At 63.5% G+C, this 23,785-nt stretch overlaps 1 protein-coding gene across 1 annotated transcript in view; it reads right to left on the bottom strand.

The window, feature by feature from the left end:
- Positions 1 to 1,497: 1,497 nt before the first annotated feature.
- Positions 1,498 to 23,785, bottom strand: part of LOC138734954 (cell adhesion molecule 4-like) — a 23,798-nt gene continuing 1,510 nt past the window's right edge. The window contains 9 exon segments of the mRNA XM_069882783.1: positions 1,498 to 1,525; positions 1,527 to 1,605; positions 4,635 to 4,763; positions 6,370 to 6,539; positions 8,536 to 8,626; positions 9,831 to 9,995; positions 10,936 to 11,070; positions 12,261 to 12,413; positions 16,641 to 16,787. Of these exon segments, the coding sequence (XP_069738884.1) occupies positions 1,498 to 1,525; positions 1,527 to 1,605; positions 4,635 to 4,763; positions 6,370 to 6,539; positions 8,536 to 8,626; positions 9,831 to 9,995; positions 10,936 to 11,070; positions 12,261 to 12,413; positions 16,641 to 16,787 (1,097 nt within the window).

The raw sequence follows: 23,785 nt of genomic DNA, 5'->3' as shown, positions 1-23,785 counted from the left end.
CCAATTGTGGCCCCGGGGAGGGGTGTGTGACCTCAGAGTCATGTGACTCGGGGGTCATGTGACTCGGGGTCATGTGACTGGTGCCTCCCAGTCCCTCCCAGTCCCCCTCACCTCCCTCCCAGTCCCTCCCAGTGCCTCCCAGTGCCTCCCAGTGCCTCCAGTCCCTTCCCAGTTACCCCCAGTCCCTCCCAGTCCCTCCCAGTCCCTCCCAGTCCCCTCCCAGTCCCTCCCAGTGCCTCCCAGTCCCTCCCAGTCCCTCCCAGTCCCTCCCAGTCCCCTCCCAGTCCCTCCCAGTCCCTCCCAGTCCCTCCCAGTGCCTCCCAGTCCCTCCCAATCCCCTCCCAGTCCCTCTCAGTCCCTCCCAGTCCATCCCCGTCCCCTCCCAGTGCCTCCCAGTGCCCCCAGTCGCAGGCCCCAGTACGAAGCGGGGGGTTTATTGGTATCAAAGGTTTAAAAGCCTATTTACAGTCGCCTCAGGCCACGCCCCCTCGGTCAATATTCACAAACACCCCCCCCCCCCTCCCCCAATGGCTTCGAGCTGGGGGGCGGGGCTGGACCCCTAGTGCCTCCCAGTACCCACCCAGTTCCCCCCAGTACCCTCCCAGTTCCCCCCAGTGCCCTCCCAGTACCCCCCCAGTCTCCTCCCAGTTCCCCCCAGTGTCTCCCAGTTCCCCCAGTCTCCTCCCAGTTCCCCCCAGTGTCTCCCAGTGCCTCCCAATGCCCCCCAGTACCTCCCAGTTCCCCCCAGTGCCCCCTAGCTCCTCCTATTGCCCTCCCTCAGTGCCTCCAGTGCCCTCCCGTGCCTCCAGTGCCTCCCAATGCCCCCCCAGTGCCTCCTAGTGCCCTCCAGTGCCTCCCAGTGCCCCCTATTGCCCTCCCAGTTCCCCCCAGTGCCCCCCTAGCTCCTCCTATTGCCCTCCCAGTGCCCCCTATTGCCCTCCCAGTGCCTCCCAGTGCCCTCCCAGTGCCTCCCAGTGTCCTCCAGTGCCCCCCAGTGCCTCCTAGTGCCCTCCCAGTGCCTCCCAGTGCCCTCCCAGTGCCCTCCCAGTGCCTCCCAGTACCCTCCCAGTTCCACCCAGTGCCCCCTAGCTCCTCCTATTGCCCTCCCAGTGCTTCCCAGTGTCTCCCAGTGACCCCTAGGTTCCTCCCAGTCCCCTCCCAGTGCCTCCCAGTTCCCCCCAGCGCCCCCTAGTGTCTCCCATTACCCTCCCAGTGTATCCCAGTAACTTCCCAGTGCCTCCCAGTGATTCCCAGTCCCACCCAGTGCCTCCTAGTTCCTCCCATTGCCCTCCCAGTGCTCCCCAGTGCCTCCCAGTCCCCTCCCAGTCCCCTCCCAGTGGCTCTCAATCCCCTCCCCAGTGCCTCCTAGCGCCCCCCGATCGCCTCCCAGCGCCCCCAGTGTCTCCCATCACCCTCCAGTGCACCCCAGTAACCTCCCAGTGCCTCCCAGCGACTTCCCAGTGGTTCCCAGTGCCTCCCAGTGCCCCCCCCCCCCAGTCAGATGAAGAACTCCTCCTTGCGCTTGCCCCCCGTCCCCGCCCAGGAAGGCCTCGCGCGCCTCCCCGTGCTCCTCCAGCCCGCTGGCCTCGTGCGTCAGGTAGGACCCTGCGGAGGGACACGCCCCCTCCCTTAAGCCACGCCCACATCCACCCCAGGCCACGCCCCTCCCTTCAAGCCACACCCCCTCCCTTCAAGCCACGCGCCTCTAGGACCCCATATATCCAAGCCACGCCCCCCTCCCTTCAAGCCACGCCCCCTTCTTCAAGCCACGCCCCCTACAGGACTCCTTATATCCAAGCCACGCCCCCTTCTTCAAAAGCCGCGCCCCCTACAGGACACCTTATATTCAAGCCACGCCCCTCCCTTAAGCCACGCCCCCTCTAGGACCCCCTTATATCCAAGCCACGCCCCTCTAGGACCCCTTATAGCCAAACCACGCCCCTCCCTTCAAGCCACGCCCCCTCCAGGACCCCTTATATCCAAGCCACGCCCCTCTAGGACCCCTTATATCCAAGCACGCCCCTCTAGGACCCCTTATATCCAAGCCACGCCCCTCCAGGGACCCCTTATATCCAAGCCACGCCCACTCTAGGACCCCTTATATCCAAGCCACGCCCTCTCTAGGACCCCTTATATCCAAGCCACGCCCCCTCCAGGACCCCTTATATCCACAGCCACGCCCCTCTAGGACCCCTTATAGCCAAGCCACGCCCCTCTAGGACCCCTTATAGCCAAGCCACGCCCCTCTAGGACCCCCTATAGCCAAGCCACGCCCCCTCTAGGACCCCTTATAGCCAAGCCACGCCCCTCTAGGACCCCCCTTCTAGCCAAGCCACGCCCCCCTCCAGGACCCCTTATATCCAAGCCACGCCCCTCTAGGGACCCCTTATAGCCAAGCCACGCCCCTCTAGGACCCCTTATAGCCAAGCCACGCCCCTCCAGGACCCCTTATATCCAAGCCACGCCCCCTCTAGGACCCCTTATATCCAAGCCACGCCCCTCTAGGACCCCTTATATCCAAGCCACGCCCCTCCAGAACCCCCTTATAGCCAAGCCACGCCCCTCTAGGACCCCTTATATCCAAGCCACGCCCCCTCCAGGACCCCTTAATATCCAAGCCACGCCCCTCTAGGACCCCTTATATCCAAGCCACGCCCCTCCAGAACCCCTTATAGCCAAGCCACGCCCCTCTAGGACCCTTATATCCAAGCCACGCCCCTCTAGAGACCCCTTATATCCAAGCCACGCCCCTCTAGGACCCCTTATAGCCAAGCCACGCCCCTCTAGGACCCCTTATATCCAAGCCACGCCCCTCCAGAAACCCCTTATAGCCAAGCCACGCCCCTTCGAGACCCCTTATATCCAAGCCACGCCCCCTCTAGGACCCCTTATATCCAAGCCACGCCCCCTCCAGGACCCCTTATAGCCAAGCCACGCCCCCTCCAGAACCCCTTATATCCAAGCCACGCCCCTCTAGGACCCCTTATATCCAAGCCACGCCCCTCCAGAACCCCTTATAGCCAAGCCACGCCCCTCTAGGACCCCTTATAGCCAAGCCACGCCCCTCCAGGACCCCTTATATCCAAGCCACGCCCCTCTAGGAGCCCTTATATCCAAGCCACGCCCCCTCCAGGGACCCTTATAGCCAAGCCACGCCCCCTCCAGACCCCTTATATCCAAGCCACGCCCCTCTAGGACCCCTTATATCCAAGCCACGCCCCTCTAGGACCCCTTATATCCAAGCCAACGCCCCCTCCAGGACCCCTTATATCCAAGCACGCCCCTCTAGGACCCCTTATAGCCAAGCCACGCCACTCTAGGACCCCTTATAGCCAAGCCACGCCCCTCCAGGACCCCTTATATCCAAGCCACGCCCCTCTAGGACCCCTTATATCCAAGCCACGCCCCTCTAGGACCCCTTATAGCCAAGCCACGCCCCCTCCCAGCAAGCCACGCCCCCTCTAGGACCCCTTATATCCAAGCCACGCCCCTCCAGGACCCCTTATATCCAAGCCACGCCCCTCTAGGACCCCTTATATCCAAGCCACGCCCCTCTAGGACCCCTTATATCCAAGCCACGCCCCCTCCCAGCAAGCCACGCCCCCTCTAGGACCCCTTATATCCAAGCCACGCCCCTCCAGGACCCCTTATATCCAAGCCACGCCCCTCCAGGACCCCTTATATCCAAGCCACGCCCCTCTAGGACCCCTTATATCCAAGCCACGCCCCCTCCCAGCAAGCCACGCCCCCTCTAGGACCCCTTATATCCAAGCCACGCCCCCTCTAGGACCCCTTATATCCAAGCCACGCCCCTCTAGGACCCCTTATATCCAAGCCACGCCCCTCTAGGACCCCTTATATCCAAGCCACGCCCCTCTAGGACCCCTTATATCCAAGCCACGCCCCCTCTAGGACCCCTTATATCCAAGCCACGCCCCCTCTAGGACCCCTTATATCCAAGCCACGCCCCTCTAGGACCCCTTATATCCAAGCCACGCCCCCTCTAGGACCCCTTATATCCAAGCCACGCCCCTCTAGGACCCCTTATATCCAAGCCACGCCCCCTCTAGGACCCCTTATATCCAAGCCACGCCCCCTCTAGGACCCCTTATATCCAAGCCACGCCCCTCTAGGACCCCTTATATCCAAGCCACGCCCCCCTCCCTTAAAGCCACGCCCCTCCAGGACCCCTTATATCCAAGCCACGCCCCTCCAGGACCCCTTATAGCCAAGCCACGCCCCTCCAGGACCCCTTATATCCAAGCCACATCCCTTTAGGACCCCTTATAGCCAAGCCACGCCCCTCCAGGACCCCTTATAGCCAAGCCACGCCCCTCTAGGACCCCTTATATCCAAGCCACGCCCCTCCAGGACCCCTTATAGCCAAGCCACGCCCCTCTAGGACCCCTTATATCCAAGCCACGCCCCCTCCCTTCAAGCCACGCCCCTACCAGACCCTTTACCCTCAAGCCACGCCCCCTTCCCCATCATGCAACACCCCCATTGGACCTCCTTGTCCTCAAGCCACGCCCCCTCCCTTCAAAGCCCCGCCCCCTCCCTTCAAGCCCCGCCCCTCCCGGCCCCAGGCCCCGCCCCCTCGGCCCCAGGCCCCGCCCCCCGGAGGCCCCGCCCACCTTTCTGCCGGATGGAGCACCAGACGAGGGTCGCCAGCAGGCAGAGCAGCAGGAAAACCAGCAGGGCCAGGATCCCCCCGACCACCGCGAACGGCACCGCCCGCTGCGCCGACACCACCGCCCCGGGCTCTGCGGGGACACAGCGCGGGCTGGGAGGGACTGGGAGGGACTGGGGGGGACTGGGAGGGACTGGGAGGGAACTGGGAGGGCAATGAGGGGAACTGGGAGGGGACTAGGTGGCTATGGGTCTCTATGGGGTCTCTATGGGGTCTCTATGGGTCTCTATGGGGTCTCTGTGGGGTCTCTATGGGTCTCTGTGGGGTCTCTGTGGGGTCTCTATGGGGTCTCTATGGGGTCTCTATGGGGTCTCTATGGGTCTCTATGGGGTCTCTGTGGGGTCTCTATGGGTCTCTGTGGGGTCTCTGTGGGGTCTCTGTGGGGTCTCTGTGGGGTCTCTATGGGGTCTCTATGGGGTCTCTATGGGTCTCTGTGGGGTCTCTATGGGTCTCTATGGGGTCTCTGTGGGGTCTCTGTGGGGTCTCTGTGGGGTCTCTATGGGGTCTCTGTGGGGTCTCTGTGGGGTCTCTGTGGGTCTCTATGGGGTCTCTGTGGGGTCTCTGTGGGGTCTCTGTGGGGTCCCTATGGGTCTCTGTGGGGTCTCTATGGGTCTCTGTGGGGTCTCTATGGGGTCTCTGTGGGGTCTCTGTGGGGTCTCTATGGGTCTCTGTGGGGTCTCTGTGGGGTCTCTGTGGGGTCTCTATGGGGTCTCTGTGGGGTCTCTGTGGGGTCTCTGTGGGTCTCTATGGGGTCTCTATGGGGTGTCTATGGGGTCTCTATGGGGTCTCTATGGGGTCTCTGTGGGGTCTCTGTGGGGTCTCTGTGGGGTCTCTATGGGGTCTCTATGGGGTCTCTATGGGTCTCTGTGGGGTCTCTATGGGGTCTCTATGGGGTCTCTGTGGGGTCTCTGTGGGGTCTCTATGGGGTCTCTGTGGGGTCTCTGTGGGGTCTCTATGGGGTCTCTGTGGGGTCTCTGTGGGGTCTCTATGGGGTCTCTATGGGGTCTCTATGGGGTCTCTGTGGGGTCTCTGTGGGGTCTCTGTGGGGGCTCTATGGGGTCTCTATGGGGTCCCTATGAGTTTCTATGGATCTCTAGGGGGTCTCTATGGATCTCTATGGGTCCCTATGGGTCCCTATGGGTCCCTATGGATCCTATAGGTGCCTGACCGTATACGACGAGGCGGTAGTGGGCGCTGGCGCGGCCGTGGGGGTCTCTATGGGGTCCCTATGAGTTTCTGTGGGGTCCCTATGAGTTTCTATGGATCTCTATGGGGTCTCTATGGATCCCTATGGGTCTCTATAGGTCCCTATGGGTCCCTATGGATCCTATAGGTGCCTGACCGTATACGACGAGGCGGTAGTGGGTGCTGGCGCGGCCGTGGGGGTCTCTATGGGGTCCCTATGAGTTTCTATGGGGTCCCTATGAGTTTCTATGGATCTCTATGGGGTCTCTATGGATCTCTATGGGTCTCTATAGGTCCCTATGGGTCCCTATGGATCCTATAGGTGCCTGACCGTATATGACAAGGCGGTAGTGGGCGCTGGCGCGGCCGTGGGGGTCTCTATGGGGTCTCTATGAGTTTCTATGGGGTCTCTATGGGTCTCTATGGATCCCTATGGGTCTCTATGTATCCCTATGGGTCTCTATAGGTCCCTATGGATCCTATAGGTGCCTGACCGTATACGACGAGGCGGTAGTGGGCGCTGGCGCGGCCGTGGGGGTTCCTGGCGTGGCAGCTGTAGGAGCCGTTGTCGCTCGGGGCCAGCGCCGGCAGCGTCAGCTCCGGCCCCACCACCCGCGCCCGCGGCGGCACCGACTCGTTCCCCCGGCTCCACTGCACCTCGGGGCTGGGGACAGGGACACACGGCGCCCGCTGCCACCAGCCGCCACCTCCCGAGGGGTCCTGGCACCTGGTGGCATCTGGTGGCACCTGGTGGCACCTCTTAGAACCTCCTGGAACCTCATATCACCTGGTGGCACCTCCTGGCACCTCTTAGAACCTCCTGGAACCTCATATCACTTGGTGGCACCTCCTGTCAGTCACATCTCGTCACCTTCTATGGCCTCTTCTCACCTCCTGGCACCTGGTGGCACTTGGTGGCACCTCCTGGCACCTCTTAGAACCTCCTGGAACCTCCTGGCACCTCCTGTCAGTCACCTCTCGTCACCTTCTATCGCTTCTTCTCACCTCCTGGCAACTGGTGGCACCTCCTGTCACCTCATGGCACCTCTCGTCACCTTCTATCACCTCTTCTCACCTCCTGGCACCTCCTGGCACCTCTTAGAACCTCCTGGAAGAACCTCCTATCATCTGGTGGCACCTCCTGGCACCTTCTATCACCTCTTCTCACCTCCTGGCACCTGGTGGCACCTCCTGGCACCTCCTGGAACCTCCTGGCACCTCATATCACCTGGTGGCACCTCCTGGCACCTCTTAGAACCTCCTGGCACCTCTTAGAACCTCCTGGAACCTCCTGGCACCTCATATCACCTGGTGGCACCTCCTGTCAGTCACCTCTCATCACCTTCTATGGCCTCTTCTCACCTCCTGGCACCTGGTGGCACCTCCTGGCACCTCTTAGAACCTCCTGGAACCTCCTGGCACCTCATATCACCTGGTGGCACCTCCTGTCAGTCACCTCTCGTCACCTTCTATCGCTTCTTCTCACCTCCTGGCACCTGGTGGCACCTCCTGTCACCTCATGGCACCTCTCGTCACCTTCTATCACCTCTTCTCACCTCCTGGCACCTGGTGGCACCTCCTGGCACCTCCTGGAACCTCCTGGCACCTCATATCACCTGGTGGCACCTCCTGTCAGTCACCTCTCGTCACCTTCTATGGCCTCTTCTCACCTCCTGGCACCTGGTGGCACCTCCTGTCACCTCATGGCACCTCTTGTCACCTTCTATCACCTCTTCTCACCTCCTGGCAACTGGTGGCACCTCCTGTCACCTCATGGCACCTCTTGTCACCTTCTATCACCTCTTCTCACCTCCTGGCACCTGGTGTCACCTGGTGGCACCTCCTGTCAGTCACCTCTCATCACCTTCTATGGCCTCTTCTCACCTCCTGGCACCTGGTGGCACTTGGTGGCACCTCCTGGCACCTCTTAGAACCTCCTGGAACCTCCTGGCACCTCATATCACCTGGTGGCACCTCCTGTCACCTCTCGTCACCTTCTGTTGCCTCTTCTCACCTCCTGGCACCTCCTGGGACCTGGTGGCACCTCCTGTCACCTCCTGGCACCTCCTGTCACCTCTCGTCACCTTCTGTTGCCTCTTCTCACCTCCTGGCACCTCCTATCACCTGGTGGCACCTCCTGTCACCTCGTGGCACCTCCTGTCACCTTCTATTGCCTCTTCTCACCTCTTGGCACCTGGTGGCACCTGATGGCACCTCTTAGAACCTCCTGGCACCTCCTGGCACCTGGTGGCACCTCCTGTCACCTCCTGAAATGTTCTGTCACCTGCTGCCACCTCATGTCTCCTCGTGTCACCTCCTGGCACCTCGTGTCATCTCCTGCCACCTCCTGGCACCTCATATCACCTCCTGTCACCTTGTGTCACCTCATATCATCTCATGTCACCTCATATCATCTCCTGGCACCTCCTGGCACCTTGTGTCACTGACTGTCACCTCCTACCACCTCAAGTCACCTCCCGTCACCACCTCATGTCACCTGGTGTCACCTCATATCACCTCCTGGCATCTTCTGTCACCTCCTGGCACCTCCTGCCACCTCCTGTGTCCCCATATCCCCTGTCCCTCCAGGAGTCCCCGTGTCCCCTCCCCTGTCCCCAGCCCTCCCCAGTGTCCCCCCCCGGTGTCCCCGTGTCCCTCACCGGGGGTTGCCGTGGGTGGCACAGGTGAGCACCAGGGTGTCCCCTTCGCGCAGGACGCTCTGCGAGGGCTGGATCCGCGCCGTGGGGGGGTCTGGGGACAGGGACCGCGTCACCGGGGACACCCCCCTGTCCCCCCCATGTCCCCCCATGGCCCCATATCCCCCATGTCCCCCCATGTCCCCATGTCCCCATATCCCCCATGTCCCCATGTCCCCTCATGTCCCCCTATATCCCCATGTCCCCATGTCCCCCTATCCCCTTGTCCCCCCATATCCCCCATGTCCCCTCATGTCCCCATGTCCCCTCATGTCCCCCTATATCCCCATGTCCCCATGTCCCCCTATGTCCCCATAACCCCATGTCCCCCCATATCCCCATGTCCCCCCATGTCCCTATGTCCCTCTGTTCCCATGTCCCTCATGTCCCCCCACATCCCCATATGTCCCCTGTCCCCCCATGTCCCCATGTCCCCCCCTGTCCCCCCATGTCCCCATGTCCCTCCATGACCCCCCGTGTCCCCCCAATGTCCCCATGTCCCCATATCCCCCCGTGTCCCCCCATATCCCCTCATGTCCCCCCATGTCCCCATATCCCCATGTCCCCATATCCTCTCATGTCCCCCCTGTCCCCATATCCCCCTGTCCCCCTGTCCCCCTGTCCCCATATCCCATTGTCCCCCTGTCCCCATGTCCCCATGTCCCCATATCCCCATATCCTCGTGTCCCCGTGTCCCCCTGTCCCCCTGTCCCCATATCCCCATGTCCCCATATCCCCATCCCCATGTCCCCATATCCCCCTGTCCCCCTGTCCCCATATCCCCATGTCCCCATATCCCCATCCCCATGTCCCCATATCCCCCTGTCCCCATATCCCCATATCCTCATGTCCCCGTGTCCCCCTGTCCCCATGTCCCCCCATATCCCCCCCTGTCCCCACATCCCCCCTGTCCCCCATGTGTCCCCATGTCCCCCTGTCCCCATATCCCCATATCCCCATGTCCCTATATCCCACTGTCCCCATGTCCCCCTGTCCCCCTGTCCCCCTGTCCCCATATCCCCCTGTCCCCATGTCCCCCTGTCCCCATGTCCCCTGTCCCCCTGTCCCCCTGTCCCCATATCCCCCTGTCCCCATATCCCCATATCCCCCTGTCCCCATATCCCCCTGTCCCCCTGTCCCCATATCCCCCTGTCCCCCTGTCCCCATATCCCCCTGTCCCCATATCCCCCTGTCCCCCTGTCCCCCTGTCCCCATATGCCCCCCGTCCCCCCCGTCCCCCTGTCCCCGTGTCCCCTCACACTGCACGTCGAGGCGGTGGTGGCCCTGCCGCCGCTGTCCCCTCTCCAGGGCGGGGTTGGTGGCCTCGCAGGTGACGATGGCGCCGTCGTCGCGACGCTCCACGCGCAGCCGGAGCACCGAGCGCTGCCGGAAAACCTTCCCCTGCTGCTCCCGGCTCGACGCGCCTGCCGGGACGGCCCAGGGCTCCCAGTGCAAACCAGTCCCAACCAGTTGCCTCCCAGTGCCCCCCAGTGCCCCCCAGTGCCTCCCAGTCCCATCCCAGTGCCTCCCAGTGCCCCCCAGTGCCTCCCAGTCCCATCCCAGTGCCTCCCATCCCCATCCCAGTGCCTCCCAGTGCCCTCCCAGTGCCTCCCAGTCCCCTCCCAGTCCCTCCCAGTCCCTCCCAGTGCCTCCCAGTCCCCTCCCAGTCCCTCCCAGTCCCTCCCAGTGCCTCCCAGTGCCCCCCAGTGCCCCCCAGTGCCCCCCATCCCCATCCCAGTGCCTCCCAGTCCAGCCCAGTGCCTCCCAGTGCCTCCCAGTGCCCCCCAGTCCCATCCCAGTGCCTCCCAGTGCCCTCCCAGTGCCTCCCAGTCCATCCCAGTGCCCCCCAGTGCCCCCCAGTGCCTCCCATCCCCATCCCAGTGCCTCCCAGTGCCTCCCATCCCCATCCCAGTGCCTCCCAGTGCCTCCCAGCACCTCCCATCCCCATCCCAGTGCCTCCCAGTGCCTCCCAGTGCCCTCCCAGTACCCCCCAGTGCCTCCCAGCACCTCCCATTCCCATCCCAGTGCCTCCCAGTGCCCCCTAGTGCCCTCCCAGTGCCTCCCAGTCCATCCCAGTGCCTCCCATCCCCATCCCAGTGCCCTCCCAGCACCCCCCAGTGCCTCCCAGCACCTCCCATTCCCATCCCAGTGCCTCCCAGTGCCCCCTAGTGCCCTCCCAGTGCCCTCCCAGTGCCCTCCCAGTGCCCCCCAGTGCCTCCCATCCCCATCCCAGTGCCCTCCCAGTGCCCTCCCAGTGCCCCCCAGTGCCTCCCAGTGCCCCCCAGTCCCTCCCAGTCCCCCCCCAGTCCCTCCCAGTGCCCTCCCAGTGCCTCCCAGTGCCCCCCAGTGCCCCCCAGTGCTGACCGGGCAGCTCCCTGCGGTCGCGGTACCAGCGCAGGGTGGCCGGGGGCCGGGCTCGGGGCACCAGGCAGCTCAGCTCAACCTCCCCCCCCTCCAGCGCCGCCCCCGACGCCTCCACCTGCGGCTCCCCAGGCGGCACTGGGGACACACGGGGGGACAGGGGGGGACAGGGGACAGAGAAGAGGTGACACAGAGTGAGGGACACAGGGGACACCTTCATATTCCCCCCCCCCCAGTGTCCCCAGGTGTCCTCAGGTGTCCCCAGGTGTCTCCAGGTGTCCCCAGGTGTCCCCAAGGAGGACAGAGATGGCGTTTGGGGCACCAGAGCCAGGACCCACCACCACGTCCTTGTGTCCCCATGTCCCCCCAGGTGTCCTCAACTGTCACCAGATATCTCCAGGTGTCCTCAGGTGTCCCCAGGTGTCCCCAAGGAGGACAGAGAAGGGGTTTGGGGCACCAGAGCCAGGACCCACCACCATGTCCTTGTGTCTCCACGTCCCCCCAGGTGTCCCATGTCCCCCCAGGTGCCCCCAGGTGTCCCCAGGTGTCCCCAAGGAGGACAGAGATGGGGTTTAGGGCGCCAGAGACAGGACCCACCACCACGTCCTTGTGTCCCCATGTCCCCCCAGATGTCCCTATGTCCCACCAGGTGTCCCCAGGTGTCCCCAGGGAGGACAGAGAAGGGGTTTGGGGTGCCAGAGCCAGGACCCACCACCATGTCCTTGTGTCCCCATGTCCCCCCAGGTGTCCTCAACTGTCACCAGCTATCTCCAGGTGTCCTCAGGTGTCCCCAGGGAGGACAGAGAAGGGGTTTGGGGCACCAGAGACAGGACCCACCACCATGTCCCTGTGTCTCCATGTCCTCCCATGTCCCCCCAGGTGTCCCCTGTCCCTCCAGGTGTCCCCAGGTGTCTCCAGGTGTCCCCAGGTGTCCCCAAGGAGGACAGAGATGGGGTTTGGGGCACCAGAGACAGGACCCACCACCATGTCCTTGCGTCCCCACGTCCCCCCAGGTGTCCCCAGGTGTCCTCAACTGTCACCAGGTATCTCCAGGTGTCCTCAGGTGTCCCCAGGGAGGACAGAGAAGGGGTTTGGGGCGCCACAGACAGGACCCACCACCACGTCCTTGTGTCCCCACGTCCCCCCAGGTGTCCCCAGGTGTCCTCAACTGTCACCAGGTGTATCCAGGTGTCCCCAGGTGTCCCCAGGGAGGACAGAGAAGGGGTTTGGGGCACCAGAGCCAGGACCCACCACCACGTCCTTGTGTCCCCACGTCCCCCCAGGTGTCCCACGTCCCCCCAGGTGTCCCCACGTCCCCCCCCAGGTACCGAGGACGGTGAGGGTGGCGATCTGGTGGTGGGTGCTGTCGGCGTAGAGCTGGCAGAAGTAGCCGCCCTCGTCGTCGAGCCGAGCTCGGCTCAGGCGCAGCCGCACCCGCCGCCGGCTGAACTCCACCAGCTGGAACCGCTCGTCCTTCAGCGCTGCCGGGACACCACACGTCACCCCCCACCAGGCCACCCAGGCCACCCCGAGGTCCTCGGGGCCCACCACGAGGTCTTGGTGGCCACCTCGGAACCACCCTAGAGCCCCTATGGCCACCCTGGAGGCCCCTGTTGGTCACCCTGAGGCCTTGGTGGCCACCACGAGGTCTTTGTGGCCACCTCAGAACCACCCTAGAGCCCCCAAGGCCACCCTGGAGGCCCTTATGGTGACCCTGAGATCTTTGTGGCCACCCTCAAGGTCTTTGTGGCCACCTCAGAACCACCCTAGAGGTCCTATGGCCATCCTGGAGGCCCTTATGGGGACCCTGAGGTCTTGGTGGCCACCTCAGAACCACCCTAGAGCCCCCAAGGCCACCCTGGAGGCCCCTGTTAGCCACCCTGAGGTCTTTGTGGCCACCCTCAAGGTCTTTGTGGCCACCTCAGAACCACCCTAGAGCCCCTAGAGCCACCCTGGAGGCCCCTGTTAGCCACCCTGAGGTCTTTGTGGCCACCCCAGAACCGCCCTAGAGCCTTCAAGGCCACCCTGGAGGCCCCTGTTGGCCACCCTGAGGTCTTGGTGGCCACCCTGAGGTCTTTGTGGCCACCTCGAGGTCTTTGTGGCCACCTCAGAACCACCCTAGAGCCCCCAAGGCCACCCTGGAGGCCCCTGTTGGCCACCCTGAGGTCTTGGTGGCCACCAGGAGGCCTTGGTGGCCACCTCAGAACCACCCTAGTGCCCCTATGGCCACCCTGGAGGCCCCTGTTGGCCACCCTGAGGTCTTTGTGGCCCCCACAAGGTCTTTGTGGCCACTTCAGAACCACCCTAGAGCCCCTATGGCCACCCTGGAGGCCCCTGTTGGCCACCCTGAGGCATTGGTAGCCACCAGGAGGTCTTGGTGGTCACCTCAGAACCACCCTAGAGCCCCCAAGGCCACCCTGGAGGCCCCTGTTGGCCACCCTGAGGTCTTGGTGGCCACCTCAGAACCACCCTAGAGCCCCTATGGCCACCCTGGAGGCCCCTGTTGGCCACCCTGAGGTCTTGGTGGCCACCTCAGAACCAGCCTAGGCCATTCTGGAGGCCCTTATGGGGACCCTGAGGTCCTGGTGGCCACCCTCGAGGTCTTTGTGGCCACCCCAGAACCACCCTAGTGCCCCTATGGCCACCCTGGAGGCCTCTGTTGGTCACCCTGAGGCCTTGGTGGCCACCAGGAGGTCTTGGTGGCCACCTCAGAACCACCCTAGAGCCCCTATGGCCACCCTGGAGGCCCCTGATAGCCACCCTGAGGTCTTGGTGGCCACCAGGAGGTCTTTGTGGCCACTTCAGAACCACCCTAGAGCCCCTAGAGCCACCCTGGAGGCCACTGTTGGCCACCCTGAGGTCTTGGTGGCCACCCTGAGGTCTTGGTGGCCACCTCAGAACCACCCTAGAGCCCCTATGGCCACCCTGGAGGCCCTTATGGGGACCCTGAGGTCTTAGTGGCCACCTCAGAACCACCCTAGGCCATCGTGGAGGCCCTTATGGGGACCCTGAGGTCTTGGTGGTCACCCTCGAGGTCTTTGTGGCCCCCTCAGAACCACCCTAGAGCCCTCAAGGCCACCCCGGAGGCCCTTATGGTGACCCTGAGGTCTTTGTGGCCACCTCAGAGCCAACCTGGAGGCCCCAAGGCCACCCAGAAGACCCCATGGCCACCCTGGAGGCCCCTATGGCCACCTCGAGGTCTTTGTGGCCACCTCAGAACCACCCTAGAGCCCCCAAGGCCACCCTGGAGGCCCTTATGGTGACCCTGAGGTCTTTGTGGCCACCCTCGAGGTCTTGGTGGCCACCTCAGGGCCACCCTGGAGCCCCCAAGGCCACCCTGGATGCCCCTATGGCCACCCTGAGGTCTTTGTGGCCACCCCAGAGCCACCCTGGAGTCAGTGAGGCCACCCTGGAGGCTCCTATGGCCACCATGGAGCCCCAAGACCACTCCATGGCCACCCTGGAGACCCCCATGATCACCCTATGGCCACCTCAAGGCCTCCATGGCCACCATGGGTTCCCGTGGCCACCCCACGACCACCCTGAGGCCTCCATGGGGCCACCTTGGACCCCTATGACCACCCTGAGGCCACCATGGGGCTACCTTGAACCCCTATGACCACCCTGAGGCCACCATGGGGCCACCCTGAACCTCTGTGACCACCCTGAGGCCACCATGGGGCCACCTTGAACCTCTATGACCACCCTGAGGCCACCCTGAACCCCCATGACCACAGTAGGAGCACCTCAAGGTCCCCATAGTGCCACCTTGGACCCCTATGACCACCCTGAGGCCACCATAGGGCCACCCAATGGCCACCTCGAGGCCTCCATGGTCACCATGGGGGCACCTTGAACCTCTATGACCACCCAGAGGCCGCTATGGGGCCACCTAGAACCCCTATGACCACCCAGAGGCCACCATGGGGCCACCTTGGACCCCCATGACCACCCTGAGGCCACCATGGGGCCACCCAATGGCCACCTCAAGGCCTCCATGGCCACCATGGGGCCACCTTGAACCCCTATGACCACCCTGAGGCCACCATGGGGCCACCCTGAACCTCTATGACCACCCTGAGGCCACCATGGGGCCACCCAATGGCCATCTCAAGGCCTCCATGGGGCCACCATGGGGCCACCCTGAACCTCTATGACCACCCTGAGGCCACCATGGGGCCACCTTGAACCTCTATGACCACCCTGAGGCCACCATGGGGCCACCCTGAACCCTTATGACCACCCTGAGGCCACCATGGGGCCACCTTGAACCCCTATGACCACCCTGAGGCCACCATGGGGCCACCCTGAACCCTTATGACCACCCTGAGGCCACCATGGGGCCACCCTGAACCTCTATGTCCACCCTGAGGCCACCATGGGGCCACCTTGAACCTCTATGACCACCCTGAGGCCACCATGGTGCTACCTTGAACCTCTATGACCACCCTGAGGCCACCATGGGGCCACCTTGAACCTCTATGACCACCCAGAGGCCACCACGGGGCCACCCTGAACCTCTGTGTCCACCCTGAGGCCACCATGGGGCCACCTTGAACCTCTATGACCACCCAGAGGCCACCACGGGGCCACCTTGAACCTCTATGACCACCCTGAGGCCACCACGGGGCCACCTTGAACCACCACGACCACCATGGGCCACCTTGAACCCCTATGACCACCCTGAGGCCACCATGGTGCTACCTTGAACCCCCATGACCACCCTGAGGCCACCATGGGGCCACCTTGAACCTCTATGACCACCCTGAGGCCACCATGGGGCCACCCTGAACCTCTATGTCCACCCTGAGGCCACCATAGGGCCACCTAATGGCCACCTCAAGGTCTCCAAGGGGTCACCTTGGACCTCTATGACCACCCAGAGGCCACCACGGGGCCACCTTGAACCTCTATGACCACCCTGAGGCCACCACGGGGCCACCTTGAACCACCACGACCACCATGGGCCACCTTGAACCCCTATGACCACCCTGAGGCCACCATGGTGCTACCTTGAACCCCCATGACCACCCTGAGGCCACCATGGGGCCACCTTGAACCTCTATGACCACCCTGAGGCCACCATGGGGCCACCCTGAACCTCTATGTCCACCCTGAGGCCACCATAGGGCCACCTAATGGCCACCTCAAGGTCTCCAAGGGGTCACCTTGGACCTCTATGACCACCCTGAGGCCACCATGGGGCCACCCTGAACCTCTATGACCACCCTGAGGCCACCATGGGGCCACCCAATGGCCACCTCAAGGCCTCCATGGCCACCATGGGGCCACCCTGAACCTCTATGACCACCCTGAGGCCACCATGGGGCCACCTTGAACCTCTATGACCACCCTGAGGCCACCATGGGGCCACCTAATGGCCACCTCAAGGTCTCCAAGGGGTCACCTTGAACCCCTATGACCACCCTGAGGCCACCATGGGGCCACCTTGAACCTCTATGACCACCCAGAGGCCACCATGGGGCCACCTTGGACCCCTATGACCACCCAGAGGCCACCATGGTGCTACCTTGAACCCCTATGACCACCCTGAGGCCACCATGGGGCCACCTTGAACCCCCATGACCACCCTGAGGCCACCATGGGGCCACCCAATGGCCACCTCGAGGCCTCCATGGCCACCATGGGGCCACCTTGAGCCCCCACGACCACCGTGGGCCACGGTGGGGCCAGCGAGGTCCCCTCACCGCGGGTGCCGTTGAAGAAGAGGGTCTGTCGCGCCGGGTTCTGGATGACGACGATGGAGCCGTCGTAGCGGTGCAGGTGGCAGGAGATCTCGGCCGTCCCGCCCTCCAGCACCGTCACGTTCTCCGCCTGCACCTCCTGCGCTCGCCCTGAGGGGACACGGGGACAGCGCTGGGACGCGGGGACGGGGGGACAGGGGATGGGACGTGGGGACATGGGATATGGGGACATCGGGACAATGGTTGGAAATGGGGACATGGGGGCGTAGGACATGGGGACATGGGATATGGGGACATGGGGACACTGGTGGGACATGGAATGGGACATGGGGACGTGGGATATGGGGACATGGGGACATGGGATGGGACATGGGGACATGGGGATATGGGAACATGGGAACATGGGGATATGGGGACACTGGTTGGATATGGGGACACTGGTGGGACATGGAATGGGACACGGGGACATGGGATATGGGGACATGGGGACACTGGTGGGACATGGAATGGGACATGGGACATGGGATATGGGGACATGGGGACACTGGTGGGACATGGAATGGGACACGGGGACATGGGATATGGGGACATGGGGACACTGGTGGGACATGGAATGGGACACGGGGACATGGGATATGGGGACATGGGGACACTGGTTGGATATGGGAACATGGGGACATGGGACATGGGGACATGGGGACACTGGTGGGACATGGAATGGGACATTGGGACATGGGACATGGGGACATGGGGACACTGGTGGGACATGGAATGGGACATGGGGACATGGGATATGGGGACACTGGTTGGATATGGGGACACTGGTGGGACATGGAAGGGGACACTGGTGGGACATGGAATGGGACACGGGGACATGGGATATGGGGACATGGGGACACAGGTTGGAAATGGGGACATGGGATATGGGGACATGGGACATGGGGACACAGGGACAGTGGTTGGAAATGGGAACCTGGGATATGGGGACACTGGTGGGACATGGGGACATGGGACATGGGGACACGGGGACATGGGGACATGGGACATGGGGACATGGGGACATGGGGACATGGGGACACTGGTGGGACATGGGGACACTGGTGGGACATGGAATGGGACATGGGGACATGGGATATGGGGACACTGGTGGGACATGGAATGGGACATGGGGACATGGGGACATGGGGACATGGGGACACAGGATGGGACATGGGGACATGGGATATGGGGACACTGGCTGGAAATGGGGACATGGGACATGGACACACTGGTTGGAAGTGGGGACATGGGATGGGACATGGGACATGGGGACATGGGGACACTGGTGGGACACAGGGAGGGACATGGGGACATGGGGACACTGGTGGGACACAGGGAGAGACATGGGGACATGGGGACACTGGTGGGACATGGAATGGGACACGGGGACATGGGATATGGGGACATGGGGACACTGGTCGGACACGGGGAGGGACATGGGGACACTGGTGGGACATGGAATGGGACACAGGGACATGGGATATGGGGACATGGGGACACTGGTGGGACACGGGGACACTGGTGGGACATGGAATGGGACATGGGGACATGGGGACACTGGTGGGACATGGGGACACTGGTGGGACATGGGATGGGACATGGGGACATGGGATATGGGGACATGGGGACACCGGTGGGACACAGGGAGGGACACGGGGACATGGGGACACTGGTGGGACACGGGATGGGACATGGGGACATGGGATATGGGGACACGGGGACACTGGTGGGACACAGGGAGGGACATGGGGACATGGGATGGGACATAGGACATGGGGACATGGGATATGGGGACATGGGGACACTGGTGGGACACAAGGAGGGACATGGGGACATGGGATATGGGGACATGGGGACACTGGTGGGACACAGGGAGAGACATGGGGACATGTGGACACTGGTGGGACATGGAATGGGACACGGGGACATGGGATATGGGGACATGGGGACACTGGTGGGACACGGGGAGGGACATGGGGACACTGGTGGGACATGGAATGGGACACGGGGACATGGGATATGGGGACATGGGGACACTGGTGGGACACGGGGAGGGACATGGGGACACTGGTGGGACATGGAATGGGACACGGGGACATGGGATATGGGGACATGGGGACACTGGTTGGATATGGGGACATGGGATATGGGGACATGGGATATGGGGACACAGGGACAGTGGTTGGAAACGGGGACATGGGATATGGGGACACTGGTGGGACATGGAATGGGACACGAGGACATGGGATATGGGGACATGGGGACACTGGTGGGACACAGGGACACTGGTGGGACATGGAATGGGACATGGGGACATGGGATATGGGGACACTGGTTGGATATGGGGACATGGGGACACTGGTGGGACACGGGATGGGACATGGAGACATGGGATATGGGGACATGGGGACACGGGATATGGGGACATGGGGACACTGGTGGGACACAGGGACACTGGTGGGACATGGAATGGGACATGGGGACATGGGATATGGGGACACTGGTTGGATATGGGGACATGGGGACATGGGGACACTGGTGGGACACGGGATGGGACATGGAGACATGGGATATGGGGACATGGGGACACGGGTGGGACACAGGGAGGGACATGGGGACATGGGATGGGACCTGGGATATGGGACGGGACATGGGGACATGGGACTTGGGGACATGGGACATGGGGACATGGGACATGGGGACACTGGTGAGACATGGGATGAGACACGGGGACATGGGGACACTGGTGGGACACAGGGAGGGACATGGGGACATAGAATGGGATGCGGGGACACGGGGACATGGGTGGGATGGGGCATGGGGACACCAGTGGGACATGGGGACATGGGATGGGACATGGGGACATGGGGACATGGGGACATGGGACGGGATTCTTGGATGGGAACGGGACATGGGGGGGGACACGGGGACACCGGTGGGACACAGGGACATGGGATGGGACAGGGGGACACCAGTGGGATATGGGGACATGGGATGGGACACGGGGACATGGGGACACCAGTGGGACATGGGAGGGGACATGGAGACACTGGTGGGACACGGGGACATGGAATGGGATCTGGGGACACGAGTGGGGCCCGGGGACAGGGGATGGGACGTGGGGACACCAGGGGGACATGGGGACATAGAATAGGACATGAGAGGGGACATGGGGACATGGGGGGGACACTGGTGGGACTTGGGGACATGGAATGGGAGATGGGGACGTGGAATGGGACAGGGGATGGGATGTGGGGACATGGGGACGGGACGTGGAGGGGACATGGGGACATGGGGACAGGGGGACAGGGGATGGGACGTGGGGACAGGGGCACATGGGGACAGGGGGACAGGGGGACAGGGAGATGGGACATGGGGACAGGGAGACATGGGGACATGGGATGGGACATGGGGACAGGGGGACAGGGGGATGGGACGTGGGGACATGGGGACAGGGGGATGGGACATGGAGGGGACATGGGGACAAGGAATGGGATGTGGGGACATGGAGGGGACATAGGGACATGGGATGGGACAGGGGGACGTGGGATGGGACATGGAGGGGACATGGGATGGGACATGGGGACTGGGGGGACATGGAGGGGACATGGGATGGGACAGGGGGACAGGATGTGGGGACATGGGGATGGGACGTGGGGACATGGAGGAGACATGGGATGGGACAGGGGGACGTGGGGACAGGGGGACATGGGGATGGGGGGACATGGGGACGTGGGGGACATGGGGATATGGGGACAGGGGGATATGGGGACAGGGGGACAGGGGGGACGTGGGGACAGGGGGATGGGACGTGGGGACAGGGGGACATGGAGGGGACAGGGGGACATGGAGGGGACAGGGGGACAGGGGGATGGGACGTGGGGACAGGGGGATGGGACGTGGGGACATGGAGGGGACATGGGGACATGGAGGGGACATGGGATGGGACATAGGGACATGGGGACAGGGGGATGGGACGTGGGGACATGGGGATAGGGGGACATGGGGACGTGGGGGACATGGGGATGTGGGGACATGGGGACGTGGGGGACATGGGGATGGGACGTGGGGACATGGGGACGTGGAGGGGACAGGGGGACGGGATGTGGGGACATGGGGACAGGGGATGGGACGTGGGGACAGGGGGGACATGGGTGACGTGGGGGACGTGGGGATGTGGGGACATGGGGACGGGGGGGACATGGGGACGTGGGGACACGAGTGACACGGACACAAGGACCCCACACGCGTGACACCACCCCCCGCCCCCCCCCCCTTGTCCCCTCCCCGGGGTCCCCAGCATCACCTGCGGTTGCCGTGACGACGGGTGACACGGGCGGTGGGGGGAGGGGACGGGGAGGGCCACCCCCCCCCCCCGCTTCTCGTTTTCGCTGTGTCAGCACAATCCCGCGTCCCCTCCCCCCCTCCTTGTCCCCGAGGGTCCCTCCAGGGCCACCGCGATGTCCCCTGCGCCAAGGTCATCGCGGTCCCAAGGTCACTGGGGGGGGGGTGGTGACAAGGGGACAATGAGAGATGGAGGAGGTGGGGGGGGACAATGGCCTCTTCTTCGTGTCACCCGCGGCGGGGACAGGATGGTGGCGCCTGGCACCAACGGGGACACGGGGGACGATGACACCGGGGGGGACACCACGGGGACAGACGCCATCTGTGGGGACAGCAGGACAGGAGGGTGAGGGGACAAGGTCATGAGGACGTGGGGACATGGGGACACGAGGGTGACAGACGGCGTCCACAGGGTCCAGGTGGCACCAGGACGTGGGGACATGGGGACACGAGGGTGACAGACGCCATCCACGGGGTCCAGGTGGCACCAGGACAGGGGGACATGGGGACACGAGGGTGACAGATGCCATCCATGGGGTCCAGGTGGCACCAGGACATGGGGACACGAGGGTGACAGACGGTGTCCACGGGGTCCAGGTGGCACCAGGACGTGGGGACGTGGGGACACAAGGGTGACAGACGGCGTCCATGGGGTCCAGGTGGCACCAGGACATGGGGACACGGGGACACGAGGGTGACAGACGGCGTCCATGGGGTCCAGGTGGCACCAGGACGTGGGGACACTCAACCACGAGGATGAGGGGACGATGACACGAGGACGTGGGGACACCAGGACATGGGGACACTCAGCCAGGAGGGTGAGGGGACGATGACACGAGGACGTGGGGACACCAGGACAGGAGGACATGGGGACACGAGGGTGACAGACGCCGTCCGTGGGGTCCAGGTGGCACCAGGACGTGGGGACGTGGGGACACAAGGGTGACAGACGGCGTCCATGGGGTCCAGGTGGCACCAGGACGTGGGGACATGGGGACATGAGGGTGACAGATGCCGTCCATGGGGTCCAGGTGGCACCAGGACAGGGGGACATGGGGACACGAGGGTGACAGACGGCGTCCGTGGGGTCCAGGTGGCACCAGGACGTGGGGACATGGGGACACGAGGGTGACAGATGCCGTCCATGGGGTCCAGGTGGCACCAGGACGTGGGGACATGGGGACACGAGGGTGACAGACGGCGTCCATGGGGTCCAGGTGGCACCAGGACATGGGGACATGGGGACACGAGGGTGACAGACGCCGTCCATGGGGTCCAGGTGGCACCAGGACGTGGGGACACTCAACCACGAGGATGAGGGGACGATGACACGAGGACGTGGGGACACCAGGACATGGGGACACTCAGCCAGGAGGGTGAGGAGACAAGGCCACAAGGATGTGGGGACACTAGGATGTGGGGACACGAGGGTGACAGATGCTGTCCATGGGGTCCAGGTGCCACCAGGACATGGGGACACACGGCCACGGGGACAAGGGGACGATGGCTCCAGGACATGGGGACACGGGGACATGAGGGTTAGGGGATGATGGCACCAGGACATGGGGACACCAGGACATGGGGACATGGGGACACACGGACATGGGGACGATGACACCCGGACATGGGGACATGGGGACACTGGGACACAGGGACATGGGGACACACGGCCATGAGGATGAGGGGACGATGACACCAGGACATGGGGACATGGGGACACACAGACAAGGGGATGATGACACCAGGGGACACGGAGACACCAGGACATGGGGACACACGGCCACGAGGACATGGGGATGATGACACCAGGACATGGGGACATGGGGACACACGTCCACGAGGACAAGGGGACGATGACACCAGGACATGGGGACATGCGGCCACGAGGACAAGGGGACGATGACACCAGGGGACACGGAGACACCAGGACATGGGGACACACGGACACAACGGGACGATGACACCAGGACATGGGGACACGGGGACATGAGGGTGAGGGGACAATGACACCAGGACATGGGGACACCAGGACATGGGGACACGGGGACATGAGGGTGAGGGGACAATGACACCAGGACATGGGGACATGGGGACAGGGGGACAGGGGGGGACATGGGGACGATGACACCAGGACATAGGGACATGGGGACATGGGGACACACGGCCACGAGGACAAGGGGACGATGACACCAGGACATGGGGACACCAGGACACGAGGCTGAGGGGACAATGACACCAGGACATGGGGGACACCAGGACATGGGGACACGGGGACACGAGGGTGAGGGGACAATGACACCAGGACATGGGGACATGGGGACATGGGGACACACGGCCACGAGGACAAGAGGACGAGGACACCAGGACATGGGGACACGAGGCTGAGGGGACAATGACACCAGGACATGGGGACACCGGGACATGGGGACAGGGGGACAGGGGGGGGACATGGGGACGATGACACCAGGACATAGGGACAGGGGGACAGGGGGGGGACATGGGGACGATGACACCAGGACATGGGGACAGGGGGACAGGGGGGGACAAGGGGACGATGACACCAGGACATGGGGACACAGGGACACACGGCCATGAGGACAAGAGGACGAGGACACCAGGACATGGGGACACGAGGCTGAGGGGCCGATGGCACCAGGACACGGGGACACTTGGAGAGTTGGGGGGCGGGGGGGGGGGGGTGACAGGGACACCGAGGGGTGCAGGTGACACCCCCCCCCACCCCCTCCCAGGAGGTTTGGGGACAC

This window comes from Phaenicophaeus curvirostris, unplaced genomic scaffold (genome assembly GCF_032191515.1).
Source record: "Phaenicophaeus curvirostris isolate KB17595 unplaced genomic scaffold, BPBGC_Pcur_1.0 scaffold_333, whole genome shotgun sequence".
NCBI lineage: Eukaryota > Metazoa > Chordata > Aves > Cuculiformes > Cuculidae > Phaenicophaeus > Phaenicophaeus curvirostris.
This window is presented reverse-complemented; position numbering and strand designations above follow the sequence as displayed.